Below are 14,135 nucleotides of genomic sequence, written 5' to 3'. Positions count from 1 at the left end.
TTCTGCATCACTAGGAGCCTGAGAGTGTCCTGAAGTGTTCATTACTACATCCATTCCTACCCTGGTTCGGGGTCTGGAGCCATCCCAGCCTGTCAGCGGTACCAGGCTCATACAGCACCCCCAAGAGCCGAATGATCAGAGGGGCCAGATGCCCCCTGTCTGCCTTCCCGGGAAGCCCTGTCTCTGCTCCCCAGAGAGGCTCATCCAACATATACTTTGTAGGCTCTGCTGGGAGCCAGGCTGGGTGCCGGAGGTCTTACTTGCTTGGGAAGTGTCCATGTTAGCGTGTTGGGGCTCTCCGTGTGCCAGCAGGACAGACGCTGGCAGTGCCCACCCACACCCCTCCTTGCGGGCTCTCCTGTCGACTCCCATCCTAGTGTCTCTCTGCCTGAGGGTCCCTTCTGCCTGTGGGTGGGGGTGGGGTAGAGGTGTCCAGGAACCAGGATCCTCCCTGGAGCAGCCTTCAGCCAACGACTGGCAGGAATTAGTGTATAAACGCCCCAGCTCCCTCACCCCCCACCCCAGTAAGAAAGCTCTGACATGCGTGTCTGCATGTCTCCCAGAGCGCCCCCTGCCCCCCAGGAGATCAAGCACCAGTTGCCCATAGTGGTAACCTGAGGGGTAACCAGCCCTTTGCTCTGCCTTCTCGTGTCACTTCGCCTACCCATGCTTCTTGGAAACATCTCCCAGATAGACTCCCGGCACTTGAATTCTCATCTGCCCGTGAGGAAACCCCAGTGAACTCAGTTTATTTATATCAAAGCTTCTCACACATAGCGCTGCCGATGTTGTAGATGGAATAATTCTTGGGGGGGGGTGTCATGTGCCTTGTAGGATGTTGAGTGCCATCCCTGGTCTCCCGCTACTAATGGCCAAGCAGCAAATATGCCCCCTCCCCCACCACCAAGCTGTGACAACCGGAAATGTCCCCAGACGTTGCTGAGTGTCATCTGGGAGCAAAAGGGCTCTTGGCTGAGTAAAGCACACATCACTGCATTCACCTCTCCGCCACTGCAGCATGGCCAAGTGACTTGCCCTCTCCAGACCTCATTTCCTTGTCTGTAGAATGGGGAGACATTCTACAGACCCTCCCCACCCAGGATCATATTCTGAGGAGTCAGTGTGATGATGTATCAGGCACCTAACGCAATGCTAATCTTCACCACGGCCCTCCTAGGCAGGTGCCACTGTCTTCACCATCGCCTACTTTTCAGAAGAGGAAGCTGAAGCACAGAAAGGTTAAGAAACTGGTCCAGAGCCACACAGCTAATCTTCGGCGTGGTTGGGATTTGAACCCAGGTGTCCTGGCTCCAGAGCTTGTACCTCTCACAACCACTCCATGCAGATTGTTTTTGACCAGGATCGGTTGACACTGTGGTTTCACCCCCTTCATGCCCAAGCTCAGTCAGATTCAGCCCACGTGGAAATGGTGCCCCCTGCTTGGTTGATTTTCTCAGGGGCCTGAGCCCCAGAGCTATGGTTTTCACCTTTGAGGACAATGAAGTCCTTTCTGAAGAAGTGCCTAAATCAGAAATGGGCAGACTCCTTCCTGTGGTCCAAATTCGCCCAATGCCTGTTTTTGTAAATAAAGTTTTATTGGAACACGGTCACACGCATTCACAGACAGCGTGTCCATGGCTGCTTTCACACCACAGCAGCAGAGTGAGATCATTGTAACCAAGACTGTAGGCCCACAATGCCAAAAATATTTACATATCTGGCCCTCTATAGAAAAAGTTTGCAGATGCCTGCCTTCAATAATAAGGGAGAAGAGTTTTGCCCCGTGGGCAGGATGATGTGGCCATAGATGGTTCTAAACCCCCTTTCAGTGTCTTCTTGCCTCCGTCTCATGGTCCTTGTGCACAGAGGAGGCAGAGACCAGTTCTGAAACATTGAGCCCGTTTCGGAGTCAGAAGAGGGCCTTTCCATTCTCCTGTGTTGCTGAGACTGTCTATGCCATCTGTGATGGCAGGCGTGAGCCACGCATGCCTCCCGAGCGCTTGAGATGCATCTAGTTCGGATGGAGCTGTGCCTTAAGTGTCAAATACACACTGCATTCTGAAGACTTACAACAACCAACAGAAATATAAAATATCTCCTCAGTAATTTTATATCGATTACACGTTAAAATGGTAACATTACAGATATACTGAGTTAAACAGAAGTTATTGTTGAAATTGATTTCATCTGGTCCCCCCCCTTTAGTGCAGCTTCTAGAAACTTCTGAAGTAAGCATGTGGCTCAGGTTTGATTCCTGTTGAACAGAGCTGGTCTAGGGCAGGGTTTCTCAGCCTCGGCACTGTTGATATTTTGAGCTGAATAATTGTGTATTTGGTGGGGTGGGGGTGGGGGGTCTGGTGCATTATCCCTGTCGTCTACCCACTAGGTAGATGCCAGCAGCATCTAGCAAATTTCCAGGTCGTGACAACCAAAAATGTCTCCAGACATCACCAGATGGCCTCAAGGTGCCAAAATTGCCCCAGTGGACAGCTGCTGGTCTAGAGCAGGGGTGGTGTCGGGGGAATGTCAGTTGAGAGACTATTGAATAGGATCTCGGGGTCTGACACCCTGGGTTGGAATCCCAGCCCCACCGTTTGTTAGCTGGACGGTCTTGGGCATGCTGCTTCCATGCTCCGTGACTCAGTTCCCGAATCTGCAAAAGGGGATAGTGGTAGTACTTGCACTCAGTAGGTGATAGCTGTTGTTGGCGGAAAGAGAGGGGGACCTCAGTAAGAAAGGAATGTTACGCCAATTACCACCCGCTGGGGCTGGGGCTCATTCCGAGCCTCAGTTTCCCCTTCTGCAGAATGGGAGAAGAGAGGCCTCCCTCACGGGGCGATTGAGGACGATAGGGCAATCCTGTGCCTGCACAGCAGCCAGCACATAGTAGGCACTTTATAAACACGGAGCCGTGTGGAGCAGGGCAGGGGAGAGGTTCAGCCCTGAGGAATTGGCTCTTCGCCTGTGTCAGTGTTCTGCCCACCGTGGACATTCTGTTTCACTGGTGCTTTCTGTTTTGTGTCTCAAGTTGCTCCCGACCGCTTGGGCAGCACTCCCCCAGTCTCCGTGAGCCTTGCCTGGACGGTGGTTCCTGCCGGCCGGTCGGTGCTAGTGGTGGCCAGGGGCAGTCAGTGGGCGCGAGCCAGATGGGATGCCACCTTCCCCATGCCGGGTCCGAAGCAGCAGCCCCCCAGTAACGTCTGGGCTACTCCCACCCTGGGGCTGGGTGCCGGCCACCTCTGCCATGTTGTCATTTGAGTCTTGGTCCCAACGAGGGAAGCGGGAGACAGACCGATGCCCTCACGCTGTCCAGCCTCCCCGGTGCGGGATGTCAGGGGTTCCGTGGTGAAGGGATCCATTGGTGATGCCTGTGGAGTGCGAGGGGCTGGGGTGCAGGCAGCCTTGCCACAGCTTGCTGAAATCGATCAGGGAAGCAGAGAACTGGGGACACTTTTCTAGAACATTTTACAGGGGCTCACTGTGCTTTCTTGGCCAGCTCATCTGTGAGTCAGCTTGGGGAAGAGCTTTCTATGTGACATTGTGAAGACAGCTTTCTATACTGTCAGTGGGTAGGGCTGGGCCCTGTCGGCTACTGAGCGCTGATGACAAGTAGCCTGGGCTCGGCAACCATTCCCCTCCCCCCGACCTTGCAGCCCAAGAGAAGAGGCCAGGGATTACCGGTCATCCTTGAGGAGGCGTGGCTGGTGGGGTCGATGTGAACCCTTCTTAATCTCCTAGGCAAACTAGGGCCCACAGGCCGGAGCCAGCCTCATTTTGTGCAGCCCATGAGCTAAGAATGGTTTCCACATATTTTTATTAATCGATAAAAATCAAAAGAGTAATATTTGTGACATGTGAAAATGATCTGAAATTCAGGTTTCAATGTCCATAAATAAAGTTTTATTGGAACACACCCGGGCTCATGTCTTTGCATCTTGAGCATGGCTATTTTTGCATTCTGAAGGCAGAGTTGAGTGGCTGTGATCGCAGCCAAATGGTTCATAATCCCTAAAATGTTGACTGCCTGGTCCTTGATGGAAAATGTTTACCGAGCCCTGTCCTTGAGAAAATAATATTTTTGCACCTGTCTGGAGCTGTAACGAAGCAAGGAAATTAACGACAGAAATTGTAACGCATGTGTCACTGTCGTGTTGGTCCTGCAGCCCCGCAGATGCCACGGTTTCCATGGAGCTGGGAAAGGAGGCAGTGAGGGAAAATCTAAGTCCTGTATCCTGGGAGCACTTGATCAGGACTCACCAGTATCCAAGTGTTAGGAGATCAGTCATGCTCTCTTGGTTCTCGAATGTGGCTGCTGTTATCAAAATTGTTGTTTTTTTTTTTTAACCTTTATTTATTTTTGAGACAGAGAGAGACAGAGCATGAACGGGGGAGGGTCAGAGAGAGAGGGAGACACAGAATCTGAAACAGGCTCCAGGCTCTGAGCTATCAGCACAGAGCCTGACACGGGGCTTGAACTCACGAACTGCGAGATCATGACCTGAGCCGAAGTCGGACGCCTAACCGACTGAGCCACCCAGGCGCCCCAAAATTGTTTTTGATATACAGACTTAAGGGCTCTCTCTCTAGCAGGTTTTAAATCAGTAGATCGGGGTGGGACACTGGCATGTGGCTTTTCAGCAAGCGTGATGCTGGGTGGCGGTCGCCAGCCTGCTTGAGACCCGTTGATGGAACAGCTGTATGGCTCAGGCTGATGGACAGTGCAGACAACCTCATCAGCAGGGCCTCTGCTGGGTCCCTTGCCCTTGGGTGCCCTGCCTCATCTGTTGAGTTAGGCTCCCTTCTGCCTCCCCGCTAGAGATTCTCTCTCCCAGAGAGTCTACCCCAGGGGACTCAGGATCATCAGCCTTGCCCAGAAACCCCCAGCAGGCCCCTCTTCCTTCTTGTCAGTCTCCTATAAGGACAGATGAATGACAACATGGTGAGGCTTGGCCTCCTGCTGTGGCACTGGGTCTATTTTCTTGGCTCTTGGCGTGTGCTCTCTCTCTCTCTCTGTGTCTCTCTTTCTATCCTCACTCTCCCCCCCCACCCCGCCTTCTTCCTTTTTCTTCCTTTCTTTACTTCCCATCTGGTAAGGGCCCCAAATCTTGCTGGTGGCTTTCATTGGATCAGGCGGGCTCAAAGGCCATTATCTGGGTCAGATAATGATTGGGGTCGCTGTTTCTGGCTGTCACATTCAGAGTCTTTCCCTATCCCTGTGCTGGCCTAGGGGCGAGCTGCTTGCTTTGGGGTAAGGTTTCCGTGACCCACATAGATTTAACTGGGGCTCTTGCCCCATCCCTTCTATCCACCACAGCCCCCCAGGACCTGATGGATGTCTCCATGAGCAACCTACCACCCTTATGGCAACCCAGCCCCCGGAAATCCTCCTGCTCATCCTGTTCAGAGAGTGGCTCCGCCGATGGTGGCTCAACCAATGGCTGCAACCATAAGAGGTATGAGGGGCTTACGCCATGGGTCGAGGGAATGGAAAGATTTGCAGAAGATTTGTAGGCACCTGTTTGTTGCCCAGTGCTGAATTCAGAGGAGGGATGTAGGCTACGGAATCACTCAGGTCTGGGTCAAAGGCTAGCCTTGTGAAGTCCTAGCTAGCGGAGCTTCCTTACATGTATCGGTCAGGATAAACAAGGTTATGTTGCAGTAACAAACAGTCCTGCTATCTCAGTGGCTTCTTACAGCAAAGGCTTATTTATCATGCGTACTATGTGTCTGTCCTGGGTCAGCTCGGGGCTCTGCTTGCTGCCCATTAAAGGGCCCGGTGACACCAAATATTACTTAATGCCAAGCACACATGCCTCAGTTTGCTCCTCCACAGAATGGGGATACAAATGCCTGGTAACCTGAGCAAGTCTGCACCCGACCAACCTGAGGGTACAGTGAGGGTTATTTTCGTGTTTAATGCCTCCCTGCGTGTAACTGGAGGACATTAACCATGCCTCCTTCCTGTCTCCCTGGGTTTTGCTGGGTGGCCCCCAGGAGGTCCTGAGAAAAATATGCAACTATTCCTCCATCCTGTTCTCTGCAAGCATGCACAATACTCCCTTCAGCAGTCCTCGATTTCCCCAACACTGCTGGGGCCTTACTCCCCTCTCCTCTTGCAGCCAAAACAGCCCCCAAACCCCCCCCCCCCCACGCAAGGAGGAGCTCTGAGGCATCACCTCTGCAATCAGCCAGACTCTGAATTGCAGTTTGGCTCAGTTTGGTTCAGCTGGGCCACTTGAGAAGTCAGAACTCTTGGTGCAAGTCACTGAAAAACCATTTCAGACTAGTTCAAATATGAAAGGAAATTGCAACAGGATGGGGAAGTCCAGAGGCATGGTGACTTCAGGCATGGTTGGCTCCAGATGCTCAAAACAGAAATCTCTCTGTTTCTTCAACTCTTGCTTCTGGTTGCCTCTGGTGGTTTCATTCTCAGGCAGGCCTTTCCTATGGAGTGGCAAGAATGGATCCCAGCAGCCACTGTCCTATATCCCTCTGGCTTAGGAGCTTGAACAGAGAATGGGGGTCTGTTTCCCTGTAGTTCCAACAAAAGTCTCAGGGCTCATTCTCATTGGCTCAGGTTGGATCACGTGACCACCTCTTATTCAAGGACTGTGATTCCAACCTGAGTCAGGTACTGGGTAGAATCAGCCTCATCCAAACTGCGGGTCCAGAGTGTTGGGGAGGCAGTGACCCCAAAGACTAGGGGAAGTGGCAATGATGCTGTATGGGTAGAAATAATAGTTCCCCCGCCTCCAGTCCCCTTAACTGACTGGTTTTAATCTGCTCCCTATAGGCAACAAGCTGTGCTTCCCCAGGGAATCTGGGCTCTGTGTGGTCTTTCCTAAGTGTCGTCTTTTCCTCCACCTGCAGGGCTCCCCTGAAGCTCCTCTGTGACAATATGAAGTACCAGATCCTTTCCAGAGCCTTCTATGGATGTGCGTATTGGCTTTACTTGCCATTGTGGTCTCTGGGAGCATTTATCAAATGCCTGTTGTATGTCAGCAGTGTGAGGGGAAGGTGCCTGGCTCTGGCACGTGAACCTCTGCTCCCCTGTTTCCCGAATGTGTCTGTTTTTAGTGTAGTTACATGCACTTCTCTGAGCCTCATCTATAGACTGAGGATAAATTGTGTCTGTAGGTGCTGAGGGGGGACAGCAAACAACGGGGCTTCTCAGTGGCAGGGGTCTGGTTAGTCACCATCGCATCCCCAGTGCCCACCTTAGAGGGCTTGTTTTCAGGATTAAATGAGAAGCATGTATAGAGCCCCTAACACCTAGCAGGACACGTCCTAGGTGCTCAATAAGAGTCGGTTCCCCTCACCTGTGAGCAGAAGAGTCAGGTGGTCTGATCCCTTTCCACGGAGTTAAAAATGAAAATTTAAATACAGGCATTCCGATGGTTTCTGTTTAACAAATGAGGAAACTAAGGCACAGGGAGGCAAGGTAACTTGTCCAAGGTCACACTGCTAATACATGACACAGCCAGAGCTCAAGCCTAACCCACTGACCACAAAGCCTGATTTTTTTTTTTGTTTTTCATTCTGCTGTGATTCTTTTTTTTTTTTTTAATTTTTTTTTTCAACGTTTATTTATTTTTGGGACAGAGAGAGACAGAGCATGAACGGGGGAGGGGCAGAGAGAGAGGGAGACACAGAATCGGAAACAGGCTCCAGGCTCCGAGCCATCGGCCCAGAGCCCAACGCGGGGCTCAAACTCACGGACCGCGAGATCGTGACCTGGCTGAAGTCGGACGCTTAACCGACTGCGCCACCCAGGCGCCCCATTCTGCTGTGATTCTTAGCACATTTTATTTCCCCAGCCTCCCAGCCTAGATGGGGGAGATAAAACACGTATTTTCAGGGATTCCAGAAAAGTGTTACTATGTCCTGCATGGCCTGCGGAGTAGCAGCTCAGGCCATGTCCCCCCGCGCCTGGAGAGGCAGGGAGAACGTGAGCTCTCAGGATCAAGGTTTTTGCCTGTTCTGTTATCACCCATCCCCAGTGCCTGATGCAGGGCCTGGCTGGGAGCCAGGGGAGCATGGACACATGTTTATGGAACCCAAATGGAAAAGCTTCCTGGAGAAAGGGTCGAGGGTCAAGATGGATCTTAACAATGTCGCGTGCCATGGCTCATCCCTGATGGTGGTTGAGAGCCCAAGTTCTGGCGCTGGGCAGCTGGGGTTCAGATTCCATCTCTGCACTTCCCGGTGATGTGACCTGGGCAGGTGACACGAGCAGTCTGTGCCTCAGTTTCTTCATCTATAAGATGGAGAAGATAGGAGTACCTGCCTCATACTGTTGTTGTGAGAATTTAATGAGTTGCATTATGGGAGCTCTGGCAGCTCCCTGGCACATAGTGTATGCGTGTGTCAGTGTTAGCCATCTCCTCCTCCCCTTCCTCCCCCTCCCCCCGCCCCTCCTTCCCCTCCCCCTCCCCCTCCCCCTCCTCCCCTTCCCCCACCTCCTCCCCTCATTTCTCCCCTCCCTCCCCTCCTCCTCCTTCCTCCCCTCCCCTTCCTTCCTCTTCTCCCTCCCTCCCTTCCTCCTCCTCCCCCCTCCTCCTCCTCCCTCCCCTCCCTCTCCTCCTCCCCCTCTTTCTCCTCCTTTCTCCCCTCCTCCTCCTCCCTCTCCTCCCTCTCCTCCTCCCCCTCTTTCTCCTCCTTTCTCCCCTCTCTCTCCTCCTCCCCCCTCCTCCTCCTTCCTCCCCTCCCTCTCCTCCTCCCCTTCCTCCTCCCTCTCCTCCCCTTCCTCCTGCCTCTCTTCACCCTCCTCCCCCTCCTTCCCCTCTTTCTAATCCTTCTCCTCCTCCTCCTCCTACTCCTCCTCCTCCTCCTCATTGCTGGGAGGGGCGAGTCCTCAGGCTCCAGAAAGCCCAGGGTCCTCTCCAGGAGTTGATAGGGGACAGCCAAAGGGAGGGGGCATGGTCAGAGCAAACACAAGCTGTCATTTGCTGAGTGCCTCCTGTGTACCAGGCACTGTGCCCTCCAGGTGCCCAGGGTGGAGCGGACGAAGGGTGGCAGGTTGGCAGGCATTCGGTGAGAGTGCGGGGCCATCTTTGAAAGCAAACCAGGTGCATCTCCCAGGGCCTTCTTTATCTAGCTGCACTGTGAACAAGAGCTGCCCACCTCTGCCATTCTCTTTCTCTCTTGCTACGGATCGGAGGCACCCAGAGGCCTGGAGAGCATGTGGAGTCCCTGCCTCCTTCCTGCCTGCCCCTTGTCTGCCTCCTGCCCATTGATTAAATGCCTTGGCTTCCGGGTAGAGGAGGTAATGGCACCCTGGCCTGGGCTGAGAAAGGTGACCGACTTCCCTAGGCTCACAGAACTATTAAGCAGTCAAGCCACCAAGTGACTTCACCCCTCTGAGCCTCGCCTTCCTCATCTGGAAGAGAAGGATGATGGGACTTTCTGCGTCATGAGGGTTCACTAGGATTGCAGGGTGGGGCAGTGCTTCGAGATCCATGAGACAAGGCAAGGCAGGCTGGATGATGGATGATGGCACTTTCCCTCCCTCCTTCCCTCGCCAGGGCTTGCCTACTGCAGACACCTGTCCACTGTGAGGACCCACCTGTCAGCCCTGGTCAGTCACATGATCGTGTCTCCAGACTTGCCCTGTGATGCCAGACATGGGCTGACGGCCAGGATCTGGGAGCAGTACCTTCAGGACAGCACAGTAAGGCTTGGCCTGGCTCTGCCTGCAGTGGGGCAGAGCCGTTGGGGGGACCGTCTTGTCATCTGAGCAATGAACCCACCTGCTTGCAGGGACTCAAGGCGGCTGTGACACCTTAGGGGTGGTCTGCGTACCCCACCTGAAGGCCCGGCCCTTCTTGAGAGTGCTAAAACCCACGGCCCCCTTCTGCCCATGGGTGTGAGGATCCAGGAGGCTGGAGCATGCACGTCCTCTCCTGGAAGGAGTAAAGAATCTGTCACCAAGGATTTATTAAGCATCACACGTATGCACAGTGCTGCACGAGGTGCAGTAAGTCTCTTCCGCAGGAAGGTTGAAACTACTTAGCTACTTAGGAGGATGGTAGCTAAGTCAGAGGAGGCAGCTGGGCCCAGAAAACCGCCCCCCAGCATGCAGAACCCTTCCACTTGGCCTCACAACCTGAGAATCCTCCCATCAGATATTTCACCTGGAAACGCATCTCTAAGGTTTTCTTACTAGAAGGCAATCATCCCTGCAAGGAAGATGTTTATGTGTGAAAAAAGTTTCACAGTCAAATAGCTTGGGAAACGAGAGGGGTCAGCTTTTCTGTATCCTGCAGAACTTCCCAGAACCTTGGCTAGGCTGATAGGCTTATGGCTCTCAAGAAACTGGGTGGGGGGAGGGGGAGGGGGGAGAGCATATGGAACAGTTTCTAAATGTTCCTAAATGAACTGTGAGATCATGACCTGAGCCAAAACCAAGAGTCGGACACTTCACTGACTGAGCCACCCTGGTGCCCCTGTAATTCTTATTTTTTTAAAAATGAGGTAACAAAAAAAAATGAGGTGACATTGAGTTTGTATTTTAAGCAACAGCTTCATTTTATAGCAAAGATGTCTTTCAGATCTCTAGGTGAAATGTTGAACGTTAGAACCTTCGCACGTAGTTGATGAGTAGACCATACTTTATTCAGATCTTCCCCTAGTGATAGCTGGGCTCTTTCTCTTTTTATTTTTTTAAATTTTTTTTTAAACGTTTATTCATTCTTGAGAGAGTGTGAGCAGGGGAAGGGCAGAGAGAGAGAGGGAAACACAGAATCTGAAGCACGCTCTGAGCTGTCAGCACAGAGCCCGATGTGGGGCTCAAACCCACGAACCGCGAGATCATGACCTGAGCTAAAGTCGGACGTTTAACTGACTGAGCCACTCAGGCACCCCTGGGCTCTTTCTCTTTTTAAAAATTATTTCAAATAGGGCTTCAGTCGACATCTTTATAAGCACATATAATTCTGACTAGTGCTTTTATTTCGAGAGTAGATTTCTAGAAATAAAATTGATATGCATTTAAAATTTAAATAGATGTGCCAGTTTACTTTCCCAAAAAGTCCTAGTGCTCATAATCCCGGCTGGCCTGGGAGAGTGCACATTTCCTGAGGAATTCAAAAGATTTGTAGACTTCTGGGCTCCACTCCAGCTTTACTGATTTAGCATCCCTGGGAGTGGAGCCCAAGAATTTCTGTTTTTTGAAAGTTCCCCAAATGCTTCTAGTGATCTCCCCAGTTTGGGAGGTGCTAGTCTAAGGACAAGTTGGTTGAAAAGATGGATTAGTCAAAAGTGAGTATTTTTTGTCTAACACTTTTGCAACAGTTTTGCAAACTGGCCATGTTTTTACCCTTCTTGGTTGCATTATTGCATTTGGGTGGACTGAGCTGCAGTAACCAATACAGTAACTACTTCAGTTGCTTGACATCATGGGGTGTATTTCTTGCTCACTCTTCAGTCCTCAGTGGGCGTTCCTGGTGGGTGGGCATCTGTCCTCCCTCCAGGGGCTCAAGAGTCTTTCATTCTTGTGGCCCCACCATCCTCCCGGGGGCCTCATAGTCATCTGCCTCCAGGCAGCGGAGCAGAAATACATAGTCTGAAGGGAATACACCTGCTTCTTCAAAGCTCTGGCCTAGAAATGGCTTGTATCACATCCTGTCACATCCCATTGGCCAGAACCTAGTCACATGGCCACATCCAACTGCAAAGGAGGCTGGGAAATGGAGTCCAGCTGTGGGCCCCAGGACCCGAGCAGGTGGATTTTCAATGAAGCATTTACAGCCTCAGCCACAAATAGTTGTCTGATCTTTAAACTGCTTTGACAAGGCTGTCGGCAGAACGTGAATTAAAATTTCCAACAGAGACAAAAGAGTGGCTGGTTTTGCCATTGTGGTGAGGTACATCTAAGACTAGCATTAAGATGGGAAATCTGTGGGGCACTTGTCTGGCTCGGTTGGTAGAGCATGGGGCTCTTGATCTCAAGGTCGTGAGCTTAAGCCCCATGCTGGGTGTAGAGCCTACTTAAAAATGTGAAATATGCTTCTAATTTTAGAATATACAGTAAAGAGGTGGGAGGAAACTGGACCTTGCTGCCCTTCAGAGTGGCTTTTCAAAAAGCAGTCATTGGCGTTTTACACACACACACACACAGATGGGACCTGCTGGTCCCCTCAGTGTGACTAATTACAACTGCAAAGCCTTTGCCTGAATATGAGTTTTAAAAAGAGGGCAAACCTATTTGACAATACAGCAAACAGTTGTTAAAGTTATCCTCACGTGCACAGAAGTTACTAGTGCGTGAAGAACCAGCTGGAAATGTTCATTTTGGATTGATTTGCTTTTAAACAATTTTCTCTGAGCTGAGTCAAGGTTAATAACTTTGAGATGGTATGGCCAAATAAACACAATGCACGAAATTGACTAAAAGCTAAGTACAAATGTTAACTCATTGTATACTGGCCTTTTTTTTTTTTTTTTTTGTAAAAATGGGCTCACACTAGATATATTCTCCACCTTGTTTTTTTCCACTTAACAATATACATCGAACATCTTTTTGTTGAAGTTCTCATGGATGCACCTTCCGCCCTTTTTACTCTCTGTTGGTATTCCTGTGTAGGGATGCCCCGTTCCCCACCCCCCCACCCCCGTCGGCAGGCAGTTGGGGGATTTCCAGGGTTTTGCTTTCTCATATGATGCCATGATGGATATCCCAGAACATACGGCTTTGTTTGTTCACACCATGATCTCTAAGGACCAGGTCTGAGAAGTGGGACTGTCAAGTCACAGAGCCCACCTTTCCCGTTGACCAGACCCTTTATTTCCTCCCACCTACCACAGAGTTACGAGGAACAGGAGCTTCTACGCCTCATCTACTATGGAGGCATCCAGCCGGAGATCCGCAAGGCCGTGTGGCCCTTCCTCCTGGGCCACTACCAGTTCGGGATGACAGAAACAGAAAGGAAGGAGGTTGGTTACACCTGATGGGCAGTGGGGTCTTTGGCAACAAAAGGAGCTGGGTACTGTGGGGATGGAGGTGTTCTGGTTCCACGTTGGACCAAGATGGCACAGGGGAACATGTAGAAATACAACACAAGCCACAGATGCCATTGTGTAAAATAAACTTTATTTTGAGAGAATTATAGATTCACGTACGGCTATAAGAAATAATACAGAAGGATTTATCTGATTTCTCCCAACGGTAGCATCTTACAAAACTATAATATCACAACCGGGGCATTGACATTTGTGTGTGTGTGTGTGTAGCTCTCCACATTTTATCACATGAGTAAGTTTGTGTATCACTCTCACGGTCAACAAACTGAACATTTCTGATGCTACCAGGGTCCTCCTGTTGCCCTTTTGTGGCCACAGCCTCTCCGTTCTCCCTGCCCGCCTAATAACACCTGACAACATTACCAGAACGTTCTTCATTCCTGTAGTTTTGTCATTTCCAGAACATATATACATGGAATCCTATAGTATATGGTATATAACGTTTTGGGATGAACTTTTTCACTCAGCACAATCCTCTGGCAATCTATCCTTTTCATGGCCAAGTGTTCTATGGTGTTCCATGGTATGGATGTTTGACGATCCACCTGTTGATGGATAGGTGGGTCGTTTCCTGGTTTGAGCTTTACAAATAAAGCTGCTGTGAACGTTCGTGTTTTCCCTTGAGCATAAGGTGTCATTAAACGTTCAAGATGACAGTTGCTGGGGCACATGGCGTGCTTGTTCAGTTTTGTAAGAGACTGCCAAGCTTCTGCAGTGGCTGCACCATTTTATATTCCCACCAGCAGTATATGAGCGACCCACGCCTGCATCCTCACCGAGGTTTGGTCCTGTCACTATTTTTTATGTCGGCCGCTCAGGCAAGGGGTAAGTGATGCGTCATTGTGATTTTAGTTTGCATCTCCCAAATGACTGGTGATACTGCACGTTTTTGCATTGTATGCTTATCGCCATCTGCGTATCTTTGATGAAATGTCCGTTCATGTCTTTTTTCTAAGTAAATCGTTTGGGTTTTTACTGTTGCACTTGGGAGCTCTTCATATGTTCTTGATACTTATTCCTTGCTGGGTGAATGGTTTGCAAATATTTTCTCCCCAGTCTGTCTTGTCTTTTCACCCTCTTTTGATTTCAGTAATGTTTTTAAGTTTATTTATTTA

General features: G+C 50.7%; 1 protein-coding gene across 1 annotated transcript in view; it reads left to right on the top strand.

Moving 5' to 3' along the window:
• The window catches only part of LOC112870395 (small G protein signaling modulator 1), a 109,398-nt gene that overhangs the window by 68,134 nt on the left and 27,129 nt on the right, over positions 1-14,135 (top strand). The window contains 5 exon segments of the mRNA XM_086682386.1: positions 3,029-3,193; positions 5,315-5,453; positions 6,871-6,935; positions 9,525-9,670; positions 12,805-12,933. Coding sequence (XP_086538512.1) covers positions 3,029-3,193; positions 5,315-5,453; positions 6,871-6,935; positions 9,525-9,670; positions 12,805-12,933 — 644 coding nt within the window.

The sequence above is a fragment of the Puma concolor genome, chromosome D3, assembly GCF_028749965.1.
Source record: "Puma concolor isolate L17-30 chromosome D3, mPumCon1.1.hap2, whole genome shotgun sequence".
Taxonomy (NCBI): Eukaryota; Metazoa; Chordata; class Mammalia; order Carnivora; family Felidae; genus Puma; species Puma concolor.
This window is presented reverse-complemented; position numbering and strand designations above follow the sequence as displayed.